The sequence below is a fragment of the Pyrgilauda ruficollis genome, unplaced genomic scaffold (genome assembly GCF_017590135.1).
Source record: "Pyrgilauda ruficollis isolate IOZ18807 unplaced genomic scaffold, ASM1759013v1 scaffold47, whole genome shotgun sequence".
In the NCBI taxonomy this organism is placed as follows: domain Eukaryota; kingdom Metazoa; phylum Chordata; class Aves; order Passeriformes; family Passeridae; genus Pyrgilauda; species Pyrgilauda ruficollis.
In genome coordinates this window covers 5665123-5691543 of record NW_024526266.1, presented here as the reverse complement: position 1 = coordinate 5691543, position 26421 = coordinate 5665123, and the positions used below count along the sequence as shown (strand labels likewise).

The 26421-nt window shown below is 53.5% G+C and overlaps 2 protein-coding genes across 5 annotated transcripts in view; one reads left to right on the top strand and one right to left on the bottom strand.

Annotated features, from left to right (window-relative positions):
• The window catches only part of ATF6 (activating transcription factor 6), a 74553-nt gene extending 62909 nt beyond the window's left edge, over positions 1–11644 (top strand). For both annotated transcript variants that reach the window (XM_041478930.1, XM_041478929.1), the window contains exon 16: positions 9493–11644. In XM_041478930.1, the coding sequence (XP_041334864.1) occupies positions 9493–9701 (209 nt within the window). In that variant the 3' untranslated portion in view covers positions 9702–11644. The remainder of the gene's footprint in view (positions 1–9492) is intronic.
• A 1221-nt stretch (positions 11645–12865) lies between these two features.
• On the bottom strand, positions 12866–26421 carry OLFML2B (olfactomedin like 2B). Of its 3 annotated transcripts, none has more exons than XM_041478927.1 (8): positions 26146–26421; positions 24296–24559; positions 20855–20962; positions 17777–17947; positions 15897–16134; positions 14496–14981; positions 13861–14037; positions 12866–13574 (listed from the first exon to the last, which is right to left on the bottom strand). In XM_041478927.1, exons 1-8 carry the CDS (start codon positions 26197–26199, stop codon positions 12973–12975), a joined length of 2100 nt encoding a protein of 699 aa, XP_041334861.1. In that variant the 5' UTR covers positions 26200–26421; the 3' UTR covers positions 12866–12972. The 3 variants fall into 3 exon arrangements, with proteins under 3 accessions (XP_041334861.1, XP_041334859.1, XP_041334860.1); XM_041478925.1 differs by lacking the exon at positions 26146–26421 and adding an exon at positions 25686–25874; XM_041478926.1 differs by lacking the exon at positions 26146–26421 and adding an exon at positions 25686–25874 and having other exon boundaries at positions 15906–16134.

Here is a 26421-nt window from a genome sequence, read left to right as displayed (position 1 = left end):
AGTCATAAATTAATTGGACTTCATACTTAGTATTTCCAATGCCGGTGTCGAGTTATTACAGCAGATTTTTTTTTTCCATAGGAATGACACACTTCTGTAAAATTCACAAAGTATAATTAAAAAGAAGCTGGTGCCATAGGCTGGCAGCACTAATGCCAGTGTGGAATTGCAGAGTTGGTTTGAACTGAGCATGTGTGTGTCTCCTGGATGTTTGTTAGCCCTGCATGCTGGTGCTGCTGTGGACATGTGCTCTCCCGAGGTTCACAGAGGGCACTGTGCTGAGAGCTGTGCTGCAAAGCAAAGAGGGAACTTTCACCCCAATCTGTGAGGTTACTGTTGCCATCCTGGCTATGTTGTGCTGTGTGCGGCATGTTGTAATTCTAGCCTCTAGCCCAGTCAGTCTGCCTTAATGTATCTTCAAATGTTGTAAATTCAAGATTATATAATTCCTCTTGGTGTGAAATTATAGGTGGCAAACAGTTTTATGTTTGTGATACACGGGCCAGCTCTGGTAACTCTTTTATTTCTGCAGTGATCTGAAGCATAATTATCCATAATGAGCTCACCCCGTAAAAACACGAAAAGCTGCAACAGAGCTGGTAGAGGAAGTTCACATTTATGTTCTTGAGAACATCACTGGAGCAAACCTAGAGACGGGTGAAAACAGCGGTCTGAGAGGGCCTGTTGGAGTGTTTGGATTAGTCTCTAAGGAGACTCCTGCCAGCAGGGCTGGGAGGCTTTTCCCTGCTCCTCAGATCCTGGGTCTGTCCTTCAGGCTGCACTTGCCTCACCTCTTCATACAGCCCACCTCACCCCTGGTGCTTCCTGCTAGGCTTCCTGGGCATCTTCTGGGCTTGGAAAGTATTTGAAAAGCACATCCTGAGTTCCTGAAGGACATTTTTGCTCATTCTCCACTTTATTAAGTAAATCATCTCCCTCCATCCTGCCTGAGTCTGTAGCAGCTCCAGAGGAGCAGGCTGTGCCATATCCCCGTCTAGCACAAACACCTTCTGGGTGAATGTGAATGAAGAAATGACTGCCAGCCCCAGCTGCGCCTCTCCATGGAAAAGGAGGCACCCCTGTATCAGAGTAGGACTTGTACATGAAAGCTGTAATCTCCTGTTGCTATAGCTGGGAGGCAGAAATGTTTGCAGGGGCCGTCTCTCGTTATTAGCACACTGTGCTCAGACAGGCTCTGCAGTGCTTTCATCGCTGACTGACACATGCATTGGGTCACAGAAGCTCATGTGCAGGAGAGCACTTGCCCCACACAGACAGGAGATGGTGTTAAAAATACACTTCTACGAGCAAGAGCTGATGGCAGTATCTAAATAAATGAGGTAACTTTATGTACCCAAGTTAGACAGGAAAGTTCAGCTCACTCTTTGGATACCGTCCAAGCTATAAAGATATTTCAACTGTCAAGGGAATACAGGCTCTCACCAGCCTTCAGTTTTAAATCAGTGACACACTTCAACACCAGGATACAAGTGATACTGGGTAATAGGCAAGGTCCATGTCAATACAAACATGATGTTTCCTCTTGAAAATAAAAATTAAGTCTAGTAGTTAATTTAATTTTATCAGTAAGTGCCTGCAACTTGAAATGCCACAGTTCAAAGGTAAGGGCTAAATAAAACAGGAAAACATTAAAGGAAAAACTAGTGGCGTTGAAATGCTGGCAATTGAAGATTGATTAAAGATTAAAATCTCACTGCAAAAATCTTTAAAAGAAGACTAAAAAATACTATGGGCTTAAGTTAAGTAACACGTTAAAGTCTATCCATAGAAGTAAGAAGATATCTTTTAAACAATAGACGTTGTAGCCAAATGAGGGAATGGGGGGGAAAAAAAAAGAGGATAATTTCTGGCAGACTAAATGTCAAACCATAAGAAGTTAAGCCAGAAAAAGATACCGAGCAACAGCATGCCTGAGGCATAAAAGAAATAGTGAAAATATTTTTGAGAGGAAGCCTGCCAGGGAATCTCTAGTGCCTGTGGAGGACCACGGCGTAAAGGAGTACTTAAAGTGGAAGTCAGCACTGCAGAAGGAAGGAGTAAAGTATTCTTGTGCTGGTATTAACCACTGAGGCTGTATAAATATCAGGCAGGTGACAAATAAGGCAAACTTTTAATAAATGGCTTCAACTGAAGTCTCAGTTTTGTGCCGGTTGGCAGAATCTGTGAGAGTTGAGTGTGTCCTGGCACATGCAACAGATTGGGAAGAGAGCACAGCTCCTGCAGAGGAAAGCCCTACCTTAGTGCTCCATTGGAGGCCCCAGAGGGAGAGTGAGTGAGGATAAGGGTGGTCCCTTCAGCACCGCAACATACTGAGAGTTCAAAACCTTGGAAAAAGGTGGTTCTTTAAGACTGCTGAAAGGAAGCAAGCTTTTGTGAGACAAGAGAGAAGGCTCACTCACAGATTAGCATCCCTCTAAAAGGAGGAAACAGACTGTCTCATTTTGCAGTGAAGGGGTTGTTACCAGTAGGTTCATACACAGGTCCATGCTGGGGCGATGTCATGGCTCCCAGTCCCTCCTGCACTCAGAGGAAGCAGTGCCCTGGTCCTAGGACAAGCCCTCCAGCCCTAGTTCTTGAAAGAAGCCTTTACTGGAATGCCTTTCTACGCTACTCTCCTGTGTGCAGTTTTTTGTCTTGTAAAGTTGGTAGGTCTGGATTTGCAGGCAGTGTGGGAAGTTTGTTTATCTTTTTAGTGCCTCCCAAGTGGGCATGGGATGGTTCTGACTAAGAGAATTGCTCTTCCTCTAGCCTCTTTCCTTCACTCCCAAGAGTTTTCTGTGCAGCAGAGCTCCTTACCCTTGGATTTTGTTTTCTCTTTGGGTTTTTGCCTCTTGTCATTAGCATTGTCACAGATGGTTAGATTTTAAATAGGGCTATCCTGCAGCAATGCTTTCCTGCCAACTACACACATATACACAGCCAGAGCTGTCAAAAATGTCTCTGTTTTTCCGAGAAATGCTCCATCTGAGGGAGTTTTAAATCAAGTGCCTGCGAGGGTCAACACTGGTGAGTCTGGTCTTCTCTTGCCGAGGTGACCATTGGCTCCTTCTCCAAAACAAGAGCAATCACACCAAGTCCACACTGGGCCATCTCCTCAGTAGCTCATGTTCTTTCTCTTAGAGGGAAGTGGTGCAGCATGAAAGAAGATTGAAAAGGGAGGTGGGCAATCCAGTGGGACATTGTCCCTGGGAAGAGCCAACTTTCCTTCCCCCTCCCTGAGACCTCCCAGTCTAGAGCAGGTACTGCAAAGCACCATCTGGCACAGATTGGCCACTGACTGTGTTGCTCACAGGTGCTGCTGGCCTCCTCCAGAAACCACACAGTGGTGTAAGCTAAGGGCAGGTGATGCTCCTCACCCACAGCCAGTGCCAGTCTCTCTGGTGGCTCCATTATTTACTTCAGAGGCCACTGAGAGCTTGTTTCCTCTGGTTTTCTAGCTTACCTCTCATGCCTGTGCATATCTCCCTTGGATAATCCCTGACACCACTGCTCCAATGGATCAGGCATGAAGAGAGGGACCCTGTCTCCTGCTGTCAGCTTGTGGCTTGTCAGGGTGAGTTTGACAGTGTGGATCCAGAGTTTCTGTACTCCTAGAGATGCCGGGCTCACAGTTGGAGAGGTGGTAGGAGACCTGGAGACTGAAATGCCAGGATCTCACTTAGTCTGTGCCCAGGACTGAGGACAGCTGAGTTCACAGAGGTGAGACCACTGCAACCGCTCTGTTTGGAAGTAGTTCCAAGTGGGAATTTACTTTTAAAAAGGGAAGTTATTTGACTATAACTTTATCCTTTGCTTCAAACAATCCTGTCCAACAATCCAATCTGTAAATGTTTTAGCAATCCTGCTGCGTTATTGCAGTGAGCGTATTTTTAGTCTGTAACACTGCTTCATTTATATACTTATTTGGTAGTGTATACCAACCCTTCAGATGGAAACATTGTCCAGATGTGCAGGGTAGGACAGTCAGGGCTTCTCAACGGAGATGAGATGGAAGATTGCCGCAGTGGCAATGTGGAGAGAGACCTGTGAGTTATGTGTGGGGACAGCTGCAGCCCTTCAGCAGGCCAGTGCAGCAGAGCACAGCTGGTGCCTTCAACTCCTGAAGCTCATGCCTTCTGAGCCCTGCTACCCTAAACACAAGTTCTGGATCGGGCCAGGGCAGGTTACAATAATAACTATTTGGATAATTAGGTGCTAAATCATTCCTAAAGCTGAACTTTATTATTGTCAGCTTGGCGCAGCTCGCACAAAGCACCCAGGTGCTGGAACACATTAGTCGCTCTTTGAAAGCTGCCCTGGTTTCTGCTGCTGTGAGAGATGGGCCTGCAGAAGGGGCTCCAAGTGTAGATTAGTGCTGACACAGACTGAAAACTTTCTCTTTAGAAGGAATTGTGGAAAGTACAGAGTGTGAGTGGCTGTTCAGCAAAGATAGCTTTGACAGAGTTGGTGGGTTTGGATCACCTTACACAGGGGTGATTTGCTGGCTCCTATTTTGACATCAGTTAAACTGGTTCCATGGATAGCAAAAACCTTCTGCTCCCCACCCCAACAAGGAGGGGATGATTCGCCTGCCTTATTGACAAAGACAGGTAGTTAAAGTAAGGTGAGTGATTGCCCTCCCTGTACCTTAGCAGGAGTAAGGACATGTAGTCCAGATCTGTGTGGCTGACAGCACCTTAAATGTGTAGTCAGTGAGCACAGCAGATACAGAGCCAGGCATGTTCTGACCATTTTAAAGTCACCTACTCAGAAAGCAGCAAGTAGGTATGTGGGTTATCTGCTTCAAAGGCAGCTGGGGCCTTAGAAAAGGGCCTGAGGTCTGAGAACCTCACTGAATGATAGAGTATTGGTCCCGCTGAGGTTTTTTTTGGTAATACACTGTGATATTACCCAGAGTAAAGTAAAATTCATAGTTCTGGTAGAATAAGGCTCTATAAATATACGTATGGCATGAGTGCACCTTCAGAAAGCTGTAAAGCCTTTCCATGGTGTTTGAAACAGTCCAGCAAGCTCAGGTCGCCTTTCAGGAGAGCTCTGTTTCAGTTTCTCTGCAGACACCAGTTTCCACAATGAACATGTGTTGTAGCAGAGCTTCTTGGGGAAGATGTAAGTAGAAAAGGATAAATTATCAGAATTACATCTTCTTTAAGACAGATGTGTCCATAGGGCCAAACAGCCTGATGTGATATGTGTAAAATTGAAGTCTGTGGAGACAGCTGACATCACCATTTGTTCTTACTAACTGCAGAACAAAAGTTTTATTGCCTGCCTTTCAAGCCCTCTGCCTGTCTTCTCCCTTTCTACTTCTCCCTTAGAAGTAGGTGCTCAATCTCACAGACATTTGAACAGTCAACTGATTGATGGATGTCAGTGCTGCTGAGGCAAGAAGGAGGATTTTGGTTTTATGGCCTTTTCAGTAATACCATTTTAAAAATCTAGTGCTTCAAATATGAAGACAATCTTCTGTCATCCTCAGTAATTTGTAGCAGTAGTTGATGCCCTCAGCCCTATTTGGTTTTGGTTTGGACTACAGACTTCAGCTTTCATCTGTTGGATCTTGAACCATGATTGTTTTCTGAGGGAGAGCAGCACTGGGAATTAGGTTTCTGTTCCTTAGACCAAGCTCAGCCTGCTTTGGTACAGCCTGAAAGAGCCATCAAGGCTCTTTGGGAAAGTGCAGTCAGAGCTGCAATGCTTGGCACAATTACCTTTGCTATTAATTTGAAATAGTCAGTCATCTGAAGCATGGCTTTTAAACCTGTTAACAAATAATTAACTCCAGCATAGGCTCTTGGCCCAGCAAGGATGGCTTCTTAAGCCTGAGTCTGCACTGTGTGAAAAACTGTATGTTCTGAACTTCAAAGAGGAGCAATAAATCTATTTATAAATCCAGACACCTCTACAGGAGATCCATTCCTGTGTTTTCATTTACGTAATCCCACAGAACACCAGTCATAAGTAATTCAGTACAGTAAAGATCACTCTGTGTCAGCGTTGCTGCGGGCCCCTGGGCAGCCCTGTGTAACGCATGCTGGCAGTGCTGACCTTGCAGCCAGCACCTGAGCAGCAGGCAGCAGCCTGGGGCTGTCACTTCTGCTTCACAGACACCCTGCTACCTGTGCCTCACTGGGAGGGGTGGTGGCTGTGTGCTCAGGCAGGGCAGTGCACGCTGCCCTGAGCACTGGTTACATGCTGACCCCTCCAGGGATTGGCCACACGCAGCTGCTGAGCTCAGTGCTGGGCACAGCCCCTCTGGAAACCCACCCTCTGCCCCACTGGTGCCTCCAGATGTTGGTACTGCACAGGAGGGGAAGGAGAGAAAGCCTGACAAGGAGTGATCTGACACAGAAATCAGCAGGCAAAATCGTTTCCTTGTTCTGAGAATCAGATCAGACCATGGAGTCCAGTGGAGAACCCACAACTTGAGGTGCTGTGTTTGGGGAAGGTGCTGACCACAGCTCTGGTCAGGAGCAGGGTCTTGCAGCTCACAGAGGGGCAGGCCCAGAGGGACCAGGAGCATGTCTGTGGAGCTCTGGTACCCAAGGGCTTGATGGGCAGCTGCTCCTCCAGCCTTTCCTTAAAAACTCTTCTTCATGGAGATCGTCTCATCTCCCCAAGGTACTTTCATCCAGGGCTTGCATTTCATTATCATTAGAAACTTGGTCAAAGTTAAATATGTTTCTCTTGCAGTGGAGCTGTTGTTTCTAATCCTGTCATTCTGCTGGCTTATCCACAGTGATCCTCTGCAGTCCTCAAGGTTTTTCTGTAGTACTTCTGCCCAGCCCCATTTTTATTCATGTTTTCCAGCTCTGGCTGTGGTGAAAATGCATTCTGAAGATTTTGGACAGCTTCTCTCTTTTATCAAAACTGCAGTCTCATCCAATCTAGACACTCCACGGTTGCTGGAATCTCTCCAGTTTAGCATCTTCCAGAAATCTTCTAAGTATGCTGTCTATTGCTCATCCAGCTCATGAAGCAGTTTAATGGCATCGAGCTCAGGATGGAGCCATGTGCAATCATTTTTTGCAATGACAGTGAGCTAGTCTTCCCAAACAGGGGCTTGTGCCAGCTGTGCTCAGGTCATGTTTGCCGGTTGTTTTGCTGAGACCATCACATGGGTGTTCACAGAGCATCAGCCCCACCCTGGGCTGGGGTGGGCAGGGTGTCCCGGGGCTGCCACCACTTTCAGACCCCTCCTTAGAATGAAGCTGGTCCAGGTGCCTGGCAGCAGCACCAAGCAGTAACTGCTGTCTTTGAGGAACATCCCACCTCCTCTTCTGTGTCGGTTTGGAGCTAATGGTAATGAGAAAGGCTGCTGGAAATGCCTGGGCATTGCGCTGTTCCCACTGCTGCCCTCACCCCTGTGAGATCAAAGCCTTTGCAGAGGTTTTCTGCAGCAGTTCAATGCCTTCACCCCAAAAAGGGAAAGAATCAGATGCCAGCTTCAAACCTGACTTTAACTCTTGGGCTAACTCACAGGCTGAGGGCATGATTTGGGTACTTTTTGTGAATGTCTGTGTGGGAGGTGTGCATCCCCTGTGTGCCTGCTGGCCAGAGAAGCTCATAATGAGCACGATTCCTCCCAGCTCTTGCCGTTGTGGTGGACTCAGACACAGACCCTCCTGCCATGGGGTGGCAGAACTGTGGCTTACTTAATCCTGGCACACTTTGTTGGGAGGGAGCTGTGTCAGCACAAGAGGACCAGGATCCCAGCTGGCCAGAGTGGGCTGGGCTGGTTCCCCAGTGCCACCCACACAGCACAGCTCCCTGCCTTGCCTGGGCAGCCCTTGGGATTGCTGTTCTCCTCTGTCTTGTGCAATGCCCAGAACTTAATGATAGCCCTCTGTGCTGGCTGTGACTAGGCAGGGAAGGTCACTGCACTACCAAGATGTTTTCCTGGCCCTTGCCACCATCCCATCCCACTTGTGGCTTTGGAGCACTGTTTCTCACGTAACTGGGTTCCATCAACTGCAGCATGAGAGCTGAGGAGCTGTTTTCAGCTTGCTGTGTCACAGGGAGCCCATCTGTGCCCATTTGCTGGCTCCAGGCTCTGTGCCCTTCAGCTTCCCCTTGTGCCTCTCTGCTCCCCTTTCCAGCCCCCTCTCCTGAGTGGCACCAGCAGCCCAGGCTCCTCTGCTGACTGGTCCTGAGCCTGTGGGTGGGAGCCAAGAGCACCTCCAAAGGCAGAGAGAAGGGGTGACTTGGAGGGATGGCCTTTGAAAGGGTCCCAGCTAAGGACACAGCATCTTATGTCACAGCGGGGCTTTATCAGCAGTGCAGCATCCAGGAGGGGTGAGGTGCTTGTTGGGGGTTTGGGTCAGTGGCACAGAGACTTGCACAGCTGCTCATGGCCTCAGTCTCTTGGTGGCACATACAGAGCTTTTACCATTTCATTCCTTGCAGGTGCAAGCTTTGATTTCCCTTGCAGGCTCTCAGCCCCCTTAGCAAGGGTTTGCTCCTGCCTTTCATTACTATACCAGACACAGTTGATCTAATGGCTTCTGCAGGTGGTGTGGGGTACAGCAGGGTCTGGCCGTGGTCTTCAGCTGTCATCCAGAGTCAGAGTTAATCCAGGAAAACAGTAAAAATTAGTAATGTATATTGCATTCCTCCAGTCCATATGCTTTCCATTAGGTGATCTTCCATCCTCCTGAGCACAGAAAGGAAACCCTGCCAGTGACAGTCTTCTGGCTCTGAAAGGATTGGTCTTGCCTGGAAATCCGATCTCAGATCTTGCATTCCTGGGCACACTGTCTATGCAGGGAATAGTCTCCCACCTTTAAATCCAGGCAGCAGATGCTAGCCATGTGCACAGCCTGTAAGCCCAGCAGCTCCTGTGGCAGCAGATGTCACGGGCCGGGGGCTGCACTGGGGTCCCGGGTGCTGGTCAAGGTCTTCCTGTGTCCAGGGCTCTGTCAGGGGAGTGGCCTTGCCCAGTGTCACCACATCACTCAAGTACAACAGCCAGGTCAGATGGGAATGAGGCACAGTTATTCTTTTGAGAGATCACATTTTAGGGGTTTTTTGTTAATAAACTGGTGAAGAAATTCCTCAAGATCCCCAGTGTCAAGAGGGTTACAGAAAGTAAAACATTCAGCTTTCTTAAATAAACCTTATTTTCAATCACACCCATACTTTAGTGGCTCAAGAACAACAGTTCTGTAATGAATGTTACACAGTGCAAACTCCGTCAGTAATGATGTGCAGATGAAGAAGGGGAAATAAAAGACATTAATTTCTAGGTGTGACTGCACATGCTAGTGTGGTCTAGGCTCTTCGAGGTGTCACGAGCAGTCTGGGGCTCTGCTGTGTGAGATGGAGCTCTATGCGTGCAGCTGCAGAAAGGGAGTTCCCCACTGCAGCTCCTGCTCCAGACAAAAAACGGTCCATAAAGTTCTGCTTTTAGTGCTCTTGGATCCCTAGCTTGCAGAGCTAACTCTGACCTGGTTTTCTTTATCCTTACTTTTGCAGAGAATGTGATCAATGGGCAGGACTACGAGGTGATGATGCAGATTGACTGCGAAGTGATGGACACCAGGATCCTCCACATCAAAAGTTCATCTGTCCCTCCATACCTCCGAGAGCAGCGCAGAAATCACACCGACACCTTCTACAGCTCGTCCCCCTCCGTCACAGAGATGCCCCATGCCCTGAGGGCCATTGTCAAATCCCTGCAGTAGCTCCTGTGACAGCACACAGGGGAACACCGGCATGCAGCAGGTCCTGCCACCAGCCTGAGCCCCTTCTCTGGCAGCTCCTGGGGCTCCTGGCACATGGGCACAGCAGGGACAGCCCCCTTTAGCCCATTCCTGTGCCTGACCTTACCCAATGGCTGCATCCTGCCCGGGGATAATGCAGCTCAGCTGGCTCCTCGCCAGGGACAGTCCTGGGGGCCCCACACAACGTGGGGGACATGGCCCATCCCTGCTACTTATGTGCTGTCCAGAATTGTGGGTTGTTTTTCATTTCTGTCCCTGTTAGGCTACCAGAGGTGGGCTGATGAGCCAGAGACGAGGCAGCAGACACCCACACTTGGCATGAGGCCGCTCTCCCTGCAGTGTGCTTGGGCAGCAGGAGGAAGTCCAGCTCCCAGCTTCAGGTGCTGTGCCTGACCAGACAGCCCCACTCCTCATCATTCCCTCCCAAATCCTGCCTGTGCAGCCTCCCTCAGCAGAAAGCCCTGGGATGCAGCAGTGTGGTGGAGCAGCCCAGCCCAGACCCTCAAGAGGGTGCTGGGACCCCGCACTCACCACTAAAGCACTGCCCTGGGGCTGGGCTGCACAGTGAGGCACTGCCCACCCCACACCTGCCTGGCTCTCCAGGATCCTGCTGCTGCCTTCCCCAGCACACATGGCTGCACGGCTGAAGGCTTGGCCCAAAGGAAGTGATTTCATGCAGCAGATGCATTTGTAAAGTTTGGGTTTTTTGAGTTTTGTTTTTTTTTTTCTTCCTGGTTTTTGTTTGCGTGGGTTTTTTGTGTGTGCTATTTAATACTTTTCACTGCTAACAACTGCCCGTGGAGCAGCACTGGCCTTGCTGGGGCAAAGGGGATGCTTCAGTTCCGTGGGACAGAGCCCCAGCACCTTCTCCTGAAGCCACACACGTGTCACACACACTCAGCACCACGCACCCCTCTGCCTCACCAGCACAGAGAGCCACTCGCCGGGCAGCGGGGGAACGTTCCATTTGCCCCAAACACTGGCTGCAGCGATCTGCTGCCATTCCAGAATGGAGCTCTGTTCACTGCTCCTGTGTTTGTCAGCCGAGCCCCAGGCCAGAGCTGGGCCCAGGAGCTCCAGCACACTGGTGCTCAGCTGGGATGAGCCGCCAGCAGAGCATCAGCCTTGCATAATGATTTCAGCATGTTGTTATGTTATTTTTTCTCCCCTGTGCAGTTTGCAAAGAAGATGATGAGCTTCAGTTTGTCAACCAGCTACCTTTCCTTCATGGTTTGAGCACTAACTGGCTCACATGGAGTTTTTGATTATTAATTATTATTATATTATTGTTCATGTATGTGTGTGGCTGTTAGGAAATACAGGTTGATCCCGCAGCACGACAGACAGCTCCAGGGGCAGTGAGGAGGAGGATGAGGAGCAGTGCACCCCTGTGAAGTATGTGCCTTGCAACACCTTGGAGAAGCTGTGTCCTTTGCCACGTCCCCGGCACAGGCAGGCCCCGTCCTCGCGGCGCTCGCGCTGCTGGGAGGGAGCTGGGCTTGGCCGGGGTTTGGCTGCGCTGCTCGCACCACTTCATTTTCCTGGCCTGGTCCCACCTGACTGTGGGCCAGCTCACAACTCACAATAGTCAGAAATAAAAACTCCAGCGGTGCCCCAGCCAGAGGCACATGGCTCCCCCGCAGCCATGGGTAGGGGCTGCTGGCTGCTCTGGGGGCATTTGCTGCCAGGGAGCTGGGGAGGGGACTGGGGTGGTGGCTGGGCTTGCACAACCTTGGGAAGGGCTGCTGGTGGGGGCTGGGGGCTCAGGACTGCTGTGGCACCACATCCTCCCCAGGCAGCACCCCTGGGCTCTGGTGGTAGAGAGCATCTCTTATCCTGTGTAATTCTGTTCTCTGTGTCCCTACTACTGAAGGCAGTAAAATCCTTCTTTTATTTATTATTAATAATTTCATTATTCATTGTACTTGTTAATATTTTCTTAGGCAAACTACTGGAATGCCTGCCCTGGTCTGCCATCTCTTGGGCTGCAGTGTGGCTCTGCTTGGCACAGTGCTGGCAGTGCCCGTGGCACATCTACCCTGTCCCTCTCCTGCAGCCAGAGAGCAGGTACCCTCCACGAGCTGCTCACCCAGAGCCTGCCAGAGGAGCCCATGAGGGCTGGACATGGCATGTCACCCTGCTCCAGTACCAGTCCCAAGCAGCCTAAAGCCCTCCTGGAGTTTGCCCCCATCTGTTGTGTAAACTGGCTCTCCCCAAACCAACCAAAACCCACCCAAAACACCCCTGTGCATTTTCATGCACCCAGAGGGTGAACCAGAGCCAAAGAAAGCCCCGAACAGCTGCGAAGGTACTGGATCCTTTATTACTGACAGGAGGTAAATACAAGATGCTGATGGGCAGGAGGGCAAGGGCTGTGCCTCTCTGAGGGGATCCTGATGGTCAGGACCACGGCTGGCATGGGCATGAGAGGGAATGTAGGAGGTGGAGTGGCACAGCGAGGGCTCTGCCAGCCCCTGCCCAGGCAGCCCAGCGCCTAGCTGAGCAGAGCCTTCGCCCAGCAAATGCCAAGGGGGACTATTTGGGTTACAAAATGAACAAACAAAAGCCATCTACAAGTATTTACAGCACCCCCCTCCTGCCGCCAACTCCCTCCAGGCATGAGTCAGGGCTCGGGGTGCGCCCAGCCCCCCAGAGCAGCCTGCAGAGAGCAAAGCCCGGCTGGAGGGGACAGTCCTCGACATAAGTACCAGCACCAGAGGCTGCTGGAGCTGTGCTCGCAGCCCCATTGTACAGCAGGATCTCCAAGGGGCCTGCTAGCCATAGCTGGGAAGATGGTCCTGAGAGACGGGACATTCCCATGGGACATGCAGGTCCTCCACCAGGACAGGCAGGCAGCAACCTCCCACTGGGACCTGGTGCGTGCAACTTTGCACTGGTTCAGGATGTCTTGCTGATCATCTCTAGCTAAAAACATCCTCAGGAGGACGGTGTCTGGGCCACCTCTTCTTCCTTGGGTAGGAGAGCCGGGCCTGCCCTTCCAAAGGAGGAGCTCCTTCCCCTGGGAAGGAAAATCAGAAGCAAGGATACAGCAAAGACAAAGGGGGTGCTTCTGGCCTGGGGATTGATCTACAATCCGCCATAAAAAACCAGCTTGAAACAAAACCCATCATTCACTCTTCAATTTGTACAAAATAACAATAATAACAATTAAAATAATAATAAAAGGTGCTGGTGGCCCCTGGCTTGCAGTGCCCCACTGTGGTGGGGGGTCTCAGTAGGCAAAGATGACGTGGTAGGTGACTTGGTGGCCATTGTCCCAGGCGTAGAGCAGGCGGTCCTTGGGGTTATAGTCTATCTGCGTGGTGTAGGCGTACTCGTTCTCAAAGAGCAGCCTGGGGATGATCTGCGTGTTGGTGTGCGTGTCAAAGGCATAGGAGATGTTGGCATTCCTCTTGTTGTAGCTGTCGACCGCATACAGGACCCCACAGATGACAAAACAGTTCCCGTAGAAGTTCTTGCGCAGCCCCGTCCGCCACGTGGTCTCCTTCTGAGTGCTGAGGTCGGCCGCGTTCAGCTTGCTCAGCACGATCACCTCCTGGTTGAAGCCCTCATAGCTGATGGCTGGGTAGATGATCCACAGGCCGTTCTCGTCCACGGCAAAGTCCACGTCGGAGTGGCCTCGCCACCGCCACGGGGTGGACTCCTCGTAGGCCACGTCGTGCAGCATGGCCCAGGCGGCCACGTAGCGCTGCTTCAGGTCGTACTTGATGATGTTGCGCGTGAAGGCCCGGTTATAGTAGAAGGAACCGTTGTAGACAACGTGCCCTGTCCCAATCCAGCTGTACGGGAGCTTGTAGGAGTTGCTCCAGCGACCTGCAGGGCAGACACACCTGGCTGCTGAGACCTCCCTTTGCTGTGGGGTGAGTGACCATGCCAGCAGCACCCTCTGCCCACAGCTCTGCCTGCACTCCCTCCCTGGCCACCAGCCCGAGCCTGAGTTGTCCCATGCTCTGTACTCCACACACCGGGTGCCAGCACCCAAATGTGGAAGGTCCCCAGGCAGATCATCCCCCCGTGATGCAGCATCCCCAGGAATGAGGATGCTGCTCGGATCAGCTGAGTGGTGGCTAGCATGGTATCAGAGATAGTGCAAACTCACCTTGCTTGAAATTGTCAAGGTTCCTGAACTCCACCAGGGTGTTTCCATAGTAGTAATTGGTGACATAGATCCGCTCCTCCTGGGCCAGGGGGTCCTTCATCCAGGCTCCCTCGTTACGCCCGTAGGTGTTCTGGGTGGTGGGCCCCGAGATGGTGGACAGCGTGTCTTTGCAGCGCCCTGCGTGGGCAGGGAAAGGCTTGTGAGGCCAGAGGCAGGGTGGCCGTGCTCTCCCTGAAGGCATCACCCCCCTCCAAGCCCCTTGCTCACCCAGCAGGTACCCCCTGCCACCTTGGCTCTGGTGAAGCCTTGTGAGGCCCAGCAGGACTGGCCAGACCCCACAAGCATCTCCCCACAGCCTCAGCCATGTCCCTGCTCCAGCTAAGGCTGCTGACTGTCACAGGTCCCATCTCTTTTTGCTCTACCCAGCCCAGCCCCTAAAGGTGGGAGGAAACTACTAGGTTCCAGAGTTAATTATTAAACTTGGCACCCCAGTGAAGTGCTGTCCAGCTGCCATCTCCATGACACCTCCCTCCTGTGACCAAATCCAGGTGTTCTGTGCTTAGCAGGATGCCCTGTGGGTACAAGCCAGCCCCCCCTCACAAAGCTGGATGGGTGCAGCACCTGCAGGCACTCACCAATGATGTTCCTGATGTCCTCCTCCTCCAGGCCCTCCTTTGGGGTGGCAGGGATGGCCGGGCTGACCGGCGTTGCAGGGGTGTTTGCCTGGACCCAAGCTCCTGGGCTGTGCTCCATGTCACTCCAGCCTCCAGCGGGGGTGGCCACGAGCAAGTTCTCTGTGGCTGTGGCCACCACCGTGCTGGCCATGCCTGCCGGTAGCTGTGGGGTCCCCTCCTCTGCCAGCCCTGCCGGGGCAGTCACGGACTCCGGGGTGGGCATCAGCAAGCTCACGGCGGTGGGGTCTGGCATGGCAGGGGACAGCGGCACCATGGATGCCGCAGCAGTGCCAGCAGCTGGCAGGGTGGTGGGAGCTATGCCAGGGGTGGGCGGCCACCCCACTGGGGAGGGCTTTCTCATGGGCTCGCCTGCCCTGCTGCTGGGCCTCAGAAGCTGGTCCTCTATCAGCAGGTCCACCGTGTTGTCCCCGCTGAACAGCTCGTCCGCTGCCAAACACAGGCACAGGTGTCAGCCCTGCAGCCAGGAGAGCCAGGCCCCTCCAGCCGGCTCCCTGGCCACTGCTGCAGGCTGGCTGGTCCTAAATCCACCTACATTCCCTCTCCATGTCCCCTCAGAGAACTGCAGAGGCTGACAGTGCCCATGTCAGCACTGTCAGAGGTGAGTGAGGCCTCATCAAGTGACATCCACCACCTCAGGCCAGGCAGAGCAGGAGGTGACGGAGATCAATTCTGCCCTGCCACCTCCCAGAGATTGGACAGGATGGATACCCAGCTGCATTCCAAACCAGATCCCACTCACCTAACCCAGGAGGCCAAAGCAGGAGCCTCAGCCAGGGCATGGGGATCAGTGGGATTCCCCAGCCAGCACAGGCACCCTTTGCCCCTCCTCATCTCCAGGAGCTCACAACCCCCAGAGGCAGGGCTGGATGTCCTCGTTGCTGAGCCAGTCTGCACAGCGAGGGCACTTGTCCTTCTCCCCTGCCCATGCTGACCGCTCCGCTGGCCCGTGAGGGCTCATCCCCTGCTCCCAGCACGGCCAGGGCCATGAGCCCTGAGCTGCCTTCCACCACAGCAAACACTGCGCGAACCTCCCGGCATGCCATCGGGCAGGTGGATTTGAAACACAAGCATATTTACTAAACCTCCATTTACTTCTGGAAAGGTGTTGATGCTGGGTGTTTTGAACCAAAGCAGTGAGCTATTTCCTTAGCTATGGATTTTCCATGGAATAACAATGCTACATTGCCCCGCATACTCGGCTCAAAGGCTGCGCAGCGGTGAGGTACCAGCTGTCCCTCCTCCCCCTGCTGCTCACACACACTTTGCCCCCACACTGCAGGGGATGAGGCACTGACTTTGCTGCGGGATGCAGCCACCATCCCACCAAGCATGTCTGCATACCCAACTCACGTTGCTCCTCGATGTCATTCTCTGACTCGGTGGACTGGGCTTTGTAGTAGGTGACCCCTCGGACAATAGTGGGCTTGGAAGGAGGCCGGCTCCTCACCCGCAGCTTCCTCTGCAAGAGCTGCTCAGGCTTCTTGTCCTCCAGAGAGAGGTGCAGCTCTGGGAGGGATTCCACAGAGTTGATCTGCTGGGAGATGGTTTCATCCTTCAGGAATCTTTCTTCATATCTTCCCTGGAAGAGACACAGGAGGTTGTTACCAGATGGGCTAGAAATGCCACGTTTTGGTGAAAGGGAGGTCAGGCTGCACAGCCCCATGCTGGCAGGAGGATTTGAGCTCCCTCCTTCCTCAGGGTCTCCCTCAGTCCATTCTGCCATGGGAAACCCTTCAGGACACAGCAGGGTGGCAGACCAGCACTGCTCCTGCATATCCTTGGTGCCACCCTGCAGTTCTGGGACTCAAGAGCTCTATAAGGCACATGCTGTGGGATGCAGGGCAGGCAGGAGAAGTAGGGTCATTCCCTGGAATGCCAGGGGCTGATTCCAGCAGCTGATCTGCAGAGTGTGCAATGTGCCCTGAGCTTTCACAGGGCAGAGAGGCTGAAGGCACCTTCCCAGCAGGAGCGGGAACCTCCCAAGGCAGGGACTAGGAACCCCCCCGGGCAGGGACCAGCTGCCACAGCTCAGGTCTGAAGGATTTCATCTCATTAAAGAAAATCGAAAAGCCAGCCTGAGGGTTGAAGCGGTGCCCATTTGGCTGACAAGATGGGCCCTGCTGCAATTAGCAGTGAGAAAAGGGGAATATTGGGAAATGAGGTCACTCGGGGTAATAAAAGCCTCACGCTCTGCTCCCCTGCCTGGCCGGGGCTGGCTCCTCTCCAGCAGGCAGCAGCTGCTCAGCTCATGGCGTGGGGAGCAGGGGAGTGGGGCTGGGAGCACGGCTGGACACCCCTGCTGGGCACGGCTCTCCCTGGGGCAGGGAGCACTGGCACAGCACACTTGGTGTCGTTTCCCTACCTGCTGACACACAGTGCACGTATGGGAGCCCACCCCTGTCCCCAGGGGCTTGGGAAGCCCATCCCCACACAGGATCTGCAGAGCAGGGGTGGAAGGCAAGCACAGGCTCTTGCCATCCTTTGCAGCTGAGCACCCCTGCTTGAGCTGGAAATTATGAAGTAATTGTTCCCCCCACTGCCAGACACCTCCTACTGCCCTGCAGAGGGACACTGGGGTGAGGGCAGTATGCTCCAGGAGCTGCCCAGCAGGGATCAGAGGAGCGGGGGCCATCCTAGATAGTACCACTGAAGCAGCAAAAACTTCAGGACACCCTGGACAGACCTTTTCCCAAAACACCCCGCTCACATCTCTCTGGGGCTGCACAGAAACTGCTCCCCTAGGCAAAGGATGTCCCCATGCTGGGCAGACCCATGGGGACCCCCACAGTCTGGTGCTGGGTGCCAGAACCAGGGGGATGCCCAAGCCCCTGCCCGGAGCCCACCAGGCTCAGGGGCTGGTGGTGGAGGGGTAATTTCTTGGCTGGGAGGGAGGGCAGGCAGGAGACAGGCTGTCCCTCCACCGAGCCCCAAGCCCTGCTAATCAAAGGCTCTGCTTCCTAGCGCTTCCCAGCCAGCCCCGCAATGACATCACGTTTTCCAAGCAGCTCAGCCACCGCTGACCTCGAAAACCAACAACCCCGTGGGAAGGGGGGAGGCCGAGGGAGAAAGCTCCCTCTGCTTCCACCTACATCCCGTCCCAGCAGCAGCTGGGCTGTGCTGAGACCCAGGCTTGGAGTCGGAGGTGCATAAACAGGGTCACTCCGGTGAGGAGAAAATCACCGCGGGGCAGCGCGAGCAGCAGCAGTGACGCTGAGCTGTACCTCTGAGTGAGCGTAGGCAGCCTCGGCGTCCCGCTGCAGAGAGCTCTCGATGTCGGCCAGGCTGTTGGTGAGGAGCCTAGAGCAGTTTTCCCTGTCTGGGGGATCCTGCAGAACCTCCTCCCCGCTGGCTCCTGCCCGCTGGCCTTCCTGCGTGAAGTTCCTGGACATGCCCTAGGAAAGTAAGAGAGGACACTTCAATGACAAGGGATGTTCTGTGGCCCCCAAACCACAGCCCTGGAGTTCTGTGCTGCCATCCTGGGCTCACAGCTGGGGCTTCTCCATGAGGCTAGGCACTTCAGCTGCTAAGAAGATGCCCATGACCCCAGTGGGATCCAGGAACCCCATCCCTGGTGTACATATCCACTCTTTGCTGCAGGTTCCCATGGAGGGGGAGAGTGGCCTTGGGGCTCTTCAACCCCCACCCTCAGCCACATTCACCAGCTCACAGAAGGAAGAGGAAACGACAAGCTGAAACACCTTAAAGTCAGCCTAGTATCCTTTGCCTGTGGCAGCAAGTTCATCTTGCATTTATTAATCTCACTTTCCTGCCCTGGCCACACAGTGCCTGCACTCAGGGACTGCTGCTCCCCAGCACCCTCTGCTCCCACAGAATCTGAGAATCTGGGGACAGGACAAGAGCCAGTGACTGTCAGAGAGCTGTCCTGTGACAGGAACAGAGCTGGGGCTGGTTGTAACTCACCCAGCAGGCAAAACCCTTCACCCTTCTCAGTCCCCCAGCCACAGGCACACCCCATGCCCAAGGGATTGTTGCAGCCTCTGCTCATCACTCCGTGGGCTTCTACACCTCAAACAGCCACTGCTTTGGATGGGTGGCACATCAGTCAAAGCACTTTAGCACAGGCACTGGGGGTGGTTATCCTGATCATTCATTTTCAATCTGTTCTGTCATTAATTTCTCCTAAAACCCACCATGACCTCCATCTGTGACCTCAAAATTGCCAGCTGATGCGACAGCTGTGAGCTGCAAACAAAGCAGAGGAGCTGACTCACTAGAGAAAGCACTCCAGGGACCAAGAATTGGGGGTTCCTTCCTTCTACTGACACCATTGGTCTAAAACACCTTGTTGTACTGCAAAGAACTCATGAAACCTTCCAACCTCTGCAAAAACAGAGGGGTTAACCCCCAGCATCTGAATTCCCAGTCTTTACCCAAGAATCATGAGTCACAGATTTACCAGGGCACTTTGAGGCCAAGTCCAGTGACACAGGGACTCTCCAGCAAGTGTTTTGCTGCAGTAAGCAGAGGAGCAGGGGATCTCACGATGCTCTCCCAGGAGCAGCACAGGAGCAGCTCTCAACACCATCCTCCTTTGGAGAGGATGACTGATTCCAACAGCCTTGTGCCCTTACTGCTTCTCCTCTGTAACGTTTGGCTTATGACCTGCTTAGGGATAAAATCCCCTTGAGAGGAGAGGCAGCACCAAAGGCTGCCCTGTGATGCTGCTGAGGCTGCTCAGCTGCTGCACAGGGGAGCAGCTGCCAAAAGCACACCCGCCTGGGAGGGGGATGCTCTGAAGCCATGCCAGACTCCAGTTCAGCATCTCAGCTGTCCGTGCTGTCAGAGCCCACAGCTGGCGCGGGGCGTGAGCCTCCTCCACATCCTCTCAACAGGAATTCTCGTGCTAAGCCAGCAGCAACAAGCATTTCACACCTGCTGCCTGCATCAGCTCGGCTCTGCCCCAAGCACTGAGCAAACTCCTTCTAACCAAGGCCTCTCCTGCCTTTCTCCATCCTGTCCAAGTGCCTGCAGGCAGCTTCAGCTGCTTTTACATGATCCTGCAGCCTCACTTCTGGGAAATTAGAGGCCCCTATGAATTCCCTGCTCCTACACCTCTACAGCTCCATCCCAGACCAAACTCCTTCAGCTCTACGCAGCTTTCTGCCATCTCTGTGACAGGCTGTGAGCAGAGTGACCAGGCTGCAAAAGTCACCCCATGTGCCCAACGTGCCACCAGCACTGCTGGCTCTAAACTCCCCTGCAGAAACTAGCTGGCAGGCAGGGTCACTTTGGTACTGGAGCAGAGTGCAGCGATAACCCCACTGAAACAATCCCTTGGCAAACCCAAGTAACGAAGAACACACTAAACCACAGGAAGGGGGTGGGATTGCAAAGAGCAACATTGGTGCTTTGTTATTTTCAGGCCTCAAAACCCCTTTTGGGTCAATCTCCATGCTGGAAACTCAAAGCCCTCCAGGCAAGCATGCTCCCCTCAGCAGTCTCCTTCCTGACCCCAGGATGGAGCACGCTGTGCCTTCCCGAAACACTTTGCAAGTGGAATTTTGGCTTTATAAATCATTGCCTCTCAGCTCCTGGCTGCAGACGAACAGGACTGCTCCACTCCGACAAGAATGTAGAATTACTGTCCCAGATATGGACCACGGGAGAAAACTCCAGTATTTAATCTGGCAACCTGTTGCTACATAGCCGAGCACAGCTTAAACTGCAAACCTTACGCTGTGCTAGCCAAAGAAATATTAAACTGTATGGAAGTGAAAATTATTTCACTGGAAGGCTGCTCTAAAATTAAATGGAAGGTTGAGAGTTCTGCTCTGTTTTAATACAGGCCAAGACGTAACTTGGTCCTTCAGGAATGTGAGCTCCTTGGCTCCCCACAGTCCTGCGGAGTGTACCCCTGCACCAGCCTTGAACCTCTCGCCCCCACATCAAACAGCACAAAAGCTCCTGGTTGAGAGCAACCATCACACCAGCACGCAAATAAAGCTGAGAATAGGAAAAACTTAACAGCAGGGCCTTCTGACCCAAAGGAGATGCTGCTCCTGCTGAGACCACAGCTGGGATCCAACTCCCAGTCTGAGCCCTGAGGGACTGCGAGAGCTGGAAAGGGTCAGGCAAGGCTGATGGGGTCGGGATGCACTGAGCACTGCCTGTGATCCCGACTGGTTCAGATCCAAGTCTGGTCTGGTTTGGTTTAAGCCAAATAGTTAATTAACATTCCTTCCCAAGCAATGTGGCTCTGAATGCACCAAAGGTAGCAGGAACTCGGTTGGAGGCCAGTCCCACCGAGGGCAAGGACATTGAAGGTGAGCAGGACTCACCTCCTCGAGCTTCTCCACCCGACCCACCAGCTTGGTCGTGACTGAGTGCAGCTTCAGTAGGTCTAAGCCATAAAAGGCACTTTCCAGCATCTCAACGATGGAGGAGAGCTGCAAGGCAAGGGGAGAACAGTCAGGCAGCAGCACTTGCTGTAACATACACCCATGGAGCTTCTTCAGCCGAAAAGTCAAGTGCACTCCATCTGAGTGCAAGAATTTGGATTAAAAAGCAAGTTTTTCCTTATGCAGCCCTGCTGCACTGCTGCCCTGGTCAGAGCACGGCATGCAGAGTGACACTTGCTACCTCCACAGAGCCTCAGGGCTTCAGCAGCACATTTTGGCTGCTGGGGATTAGTAGCAGAGCAAGGTAAAATGCCCTTTGCCAGCTTTAGGCAGGCTCTCCCACAAGCCCAAAGGCTTAACCACTCCACCAGTGATGTGACTGCCAGCAAGAGGCAACAAGAAAAAGGCAGCTCAGTTTGAGGTCAGACTCTGAGTTTGTGCCATCCTGTGCTCTTTTTCCTGGAACAAGAAGAAACTTGTTAAAAAGTTTTAAAATACCCTCAAATTGCAAGAGCGAAGAAATAGAAATTCAGTGCCAGCCTGACAACAGTTGCCTTTCTGACGAACAATTTGATCAGAGGGATGCTGCTCTCTGCTGCAGCCACCCATTTCACAGGCACCCTGCATTTAAGTCACCTCTGTGCCTGTGTCCTGCCCAGCATCAGCCCTTGGTCACCCCTGGGGATCTGGACAGCAGAGCCCTTGTTCTGCATTCTGTCTAGTTTCTGGTGCTGCGCCTCAGAGGACAGTGCTAAGCATGGCACGGCTAGTGGGAAGGGCTCCTGGGCCACTTCCCCCTGGTCCCACGTGTCCCCATGTGCCCCCACATGTCCAGCGTGGTGCTGTAGATTCTACAACCCCGATGGCTGAGCAGGATCTTCAGTGCATAGGAATTACTACAGAGCAGTGACATTTTCTCCCAGCAGCTACAAACTGGTCAGCAAAGCTTCATAAACATGGGAGAATCGCAGGCAGCACTGCTGGCAGCACTTGGAGTTTCCACCCCAGCCTCTGCAGCCTCCCTGTGGAGCTGACAGCAAAGGAAAGATTTTTTGGGCCAGATAAAATGACAGCATTAAGAGACAAGAGCTGTTTTATGGCTGTGCATCCACTTTCCACTGAGAGCTGGATGGAGACGACCGATACAATGCACACTGCCTGCCAGACAGCCACTGGAGACAACCACTTTCCCTCCAGGCTGGAGAATTTCCATCAATGCACAAAGGTTGCAGACTGCATTAACCTCCTTCCAAATGATCCTGAGCACAGCCTCCTTGCACTGACTCTGCACCAAGACCCCCAAAACTCACACTGTGCCTGCAGGCAGCATGCTGCCATTTCACAAAAATAGATCTGAGATAAAGCTACTCCCTGCCAACACCGCACTGACCTTTCCCCAAAGACTACACTGATATTCCTATCAACTCACCATTTCCCTCCTTTCACCCACTGTGGCCTTTGGCTCCCACTGGTCTGATGGTCCACAAATTCCCACTGGACCTTACTAAAGGCACAGATGGGACTGAAACCTTCAGCTGGGAAGCCCAGTGCAGGCATTCGACTGAGTTTGGTTGCCCTGGGCTGTGTTCCTGCTGCCTGGATTTCTCTCTCTTTCTCACCATTCCCTCAGGGACTCATCCTCCAGCCCACCCAAGGGAGGGACCTTCCCACGGCTCTCCCACACATGCAGTACCCAGGGCTGTTGGGTCAGTTCATAAGAAAGTCTGGTAAAACACAACGTACAAATGACCCTGTGCCCTTCCTGCTGCTGGACCAGGCAAGAGCAACGCTTGTTGGACCAGCAAAGAGAGTAAAACCCTTTGGGGCTCCTCAGAGCTGTGCTGTTCACTCACTGATGAGTTGTGGGACCTGCTCCTCATGAGTAGCTTAAGAACTGGAGCTGTGTCCTCTCCTTCTTCCCACCCTCTCCTACAAGAAAGGGCTGTTCCCAGTGATCCCGACCCCAGGAGGGGCTCTGTGCCTGGAGGGAAGGCAATCCTGGTGCCCAGCTCCCGGGATAGTGCCTGGCAGCAGAGAAAACCCCCGTGTATGTGGGTTTGGACAAACCTTGTGCAACCGCCTGGCCGCCAGCCCTTGCAAAACGAGCGGGGGAGCCGGGGCCAGTTCCTAGAGGACAGCCTTTCACACCACAGCTGGCTGAGGGCTGCTCCCCAAGGGGAAGTGCAGCCGGAGCCAAGGGACAGCCAGGCAGTTCTGCTCCTCCTGGAGGAGAATGAGGAGGGAGCTGCTGGTGCAGGAGCTCTGCCTGCTTCCCGGCAAGGGACCACAGGGGTGGCTCTGTCGCCTCAGGGGTGTCCCCTCCCCTAACCACAGAGAGCTCACGACTCTCATCTAAGGCCACGTGGGACCTCCTGGCTTTTCCCCAGACGAGGGACCACCAAACAACTCCAGACTGGGACTCCTCCTCCCCTGGAATGATGGATTGTCTGCCTGTGCCTATTTATCTTCCCTAGCTGCAGGGGAGCTTGGACAAGAAGCTGCTAACTGTCTGCACTCGGACAAGATGAAACACATCCTCAAGCTCCAAATTAATTAGAACTAGCCCACCATGGTGGCCTCAATGGCAGCTGCCCCACAGCACCTTGCACGCCACCCCCCTTCCCCCCTGAGAGCGATTTAGGGGCACCAGTGCCACCAGTACTCAACCTGCCACTCCAGGGACTCGCCAGGACTGGACCAAGCCAGTGGCTTGTTCTGCTGCCCTACACTGGAAGCAAACTGGAAAACCCAGCAGGGTCTGCTGCCAGCTGCTACACCAGCAAAAGGAAGCACCCAGTAAAAGTCAGGAGTACTTAGAACAAACACTGTCACTTTTGGAAAAGAGGGATATATTACTAGAGAGATAATACTAAATAGTAGAGAAGTGTCAGCATTTAAAACAACAAATCCATCCTGCCTCAGCCAGCTGTGCATCACACCCTCATGCTGACACATCAGCAGCTTTTGGCCCACGGAAGCCAAATCAGCTTTTTTGTGTGAGTCCTTGGGAGTCCCTGTCTGCAACAGAAAAAAGACCTGGCAGCTGCTGAGCAGAGCAGAGCTGTCCTCCAGGGATATTTGGAGCTGGACAGAGGGCAGGGAGCAGCCCAGTCCCTACTGGGTTCTCGGCACAGAAAGCCACGGTGGATCCCAGGCAGCACAGGATGAATCAAGTGAATCATCCATTGCAGCTGCTCAACTCAATCCCTTAAGCTGAACTTGATTTCTGTATCAAACACGCAGATATAAATATAACAAGGATATGGTTTAAGAAAAAAGGTTAGGAAATAGAGGGTTTTTCAGAAAAAGCTCAGAAAAAAAAAAAGGCTTTGTAAGATGATCACGTCCCCAAGGAGTCAGGAGCTGAAGCTGCTCTCCTACCTTCAGGTCGCTGCTTTCTGCCTCCCGCAGCTTTTTCAGCCTGAAGTCGCCCTCGCAAGGGTTGAGAGCTGAGGGGGGGGCAACGCACGCACACTTGCAGCTGGGTCCTGACGTGATGGTTTCCACCGTGTAAAAATCCTCCGCTCTGAAGGCACCCTCGTTAATCCTCTGGCAGGCGCCACGGCCCAGGGGTCTGACCAGGCATTTGCAGCGGCAGTCGGAGCCTTCGGACACCGCCTTCACCTTGTCGTAGTCACCTAGCAGCTGAGCACAAGTCACCAGCAGTGAGCAAACCTCCCGTCCTCTGTCTGCACGCCCAGGGACAAGCAAGGCCTAGAGCTCAAGGTGCAAACAAGGACACTCTGGATACCCTGAGTCTCGAGGAAACTGGCCAGCTCTTCCAGAATTTGCCAAGCCAAGGAGCTTTCTAGAGAGCACAGAGCTGATCACTACCTACAAGGGGAATAAAACTTGGCTTCTTTCAACAGGGTATTTTTTATTGCACTGTGTGCAGAACACCACTTTGAATTTTAAATACAAGAATTTTTAATTTTTCTGCTTTCTTTTAATGCTCTGTGTGCAAAAGACCAAATAAGCCACCTGCTACCCAGAGCAAGACTGTTTTACACAGGACAACAGGGCAAGGGTACATTGGAAGAGTGACTGAAAGCCACCCTACAAGCGGCGTAACCTGGTGGTGAAGCAGTATTTCTGATTAGCCCTATACAATGCCAGGAATTTCCTTTACGGAGATTTGCAGACAGCGCTTCTGGAAGCCCAAGCACAAAAATAACTTTGGCGGTACATTTGCAATAGTCTCTGCGTTAGCCATTTCCGAGGGCAGATAATAACACACTGCCTGATCAGCCAAATCTAACAGAAACCTCCACCACATCCCACTGGCAGGGAAAGAGCCTGGATCCCTCCCCTCAGCACACAAAGAGGCCCCAAAGCTCTCCTCTCAAGGAGTTTCCCTTTTCTGAGAAATGATAGGATGGAGTGTGTATAGTGCTCCCTGATGGGCTTCAGTGATTTCACTGTGCCCCCCGTGATGAACTTCCTCCAGTGCACAGCATCACTGAGCTCCACCGAGAATGTACACCCAGCATCACCCAGGATGTGCGCAGCATCACCCAGCATCACCGACAGCGTACACCCAGCATCACTGAGAGTGTGCACAGTACCACCCAGCACCACCGACAGCGTACACCCAGCATCACTGAGAGTGTGCACAGTACCACCCAGCGCTGCCGAGAAGTCTACACTCAGGAGCACCCAGCTCTGTCGAGCACCTACAGCACGCAGCAGCAGCCAGCGCCCCGCAGGGCGCGCACAGCCCCGCCCGGCAGCGCCCAGCCGCACGCCGAGGTGCCCGCAGCCCCCGCGGTACCTGCGAGAGGATGTTCTCCTGGTTGTCCGCCTCGTCCTGCAGCGGCTCGGCGGAGGGCCCAGCCGTGCTGGCGGGGTGGGTCCCTGCCCGGCAGCCGGCGCCCAGCGCGGCCAGGCAGAGCAGCAGCGGCAGCGGCCGAGCCATGGGCGGGCGTCGGAGGGGCCGGGGCCGGGGCCGGGGGGGCGGGCGGGGCCGGCCCGGGCTCCCGCCCCGCTCCTCCTCCTTCCCTCCCTCCCGCTCCTCCCTCCCACCCTCCGCTCCTCCCTCCGTTCCTCTCACGGTCCTTTCCCCTCCGGCAGCGGAGCGAGTCCCTGGCGGCGCTTCCCGCCTGCGGCGGGGGCTCCCCACAGCCCCAGCCCGCTACTCCCGGGGGCTCCGCGGGACACTCGGGCATCGCCCGCCCGGAGCAGGCTGCGGGGAGCCCCGGTACGCGGGGCTGCTGTGGGGAGCCGCCACCCACCTCTCCAAAGGGCCTGTGCTGCCGGTCGGCACCCGGCGAACCTGAGCATCCCATCCCTGCCGTGTGCCAGGGAGCTGGGGCAGATGGAGAGCCGTCCTTACGGCCTGCCTGGCTCCTTTTCCACCTCCAGGAACAGCCTGGCTCTCACCCTCCATCCTTTGTGTGGCAGGGAAGTGGTCCCGATGGCGTGGCACGGCACACCGCGGCTCTCAGTCGCACTGCCCACGCTGGGGTCACGCAAGCAGCGTGTTCCAAGAAAGGCTCCCAGCCAGGAGT

Bases quoted from the DNA above. Each gene is read 5' to 3' on its own strand.
- OLFML2B (XM_041478925.1), bottom strand. From the start codon at position 25,829: ATGGCTCGGCCGCTGCCGCTGCTGCTCTGCCTGGCCGCGCTGGGCGCC. The intron at 20,963-24,295 runs GTAGGAGAGCAG...CTTGCCTTGCAG, and splicing joins CAGAAAGCAGCGACCTGAAG to CTCTCCTCCATCGTTGAGAT. The intron at 14,038-14,495 runs GTGAGTGCCTGC...CTGCCCACGCAG, and splicing joins GGACATCAGGAACATCATTG to GGCGCTGCAAAGACACGCTG.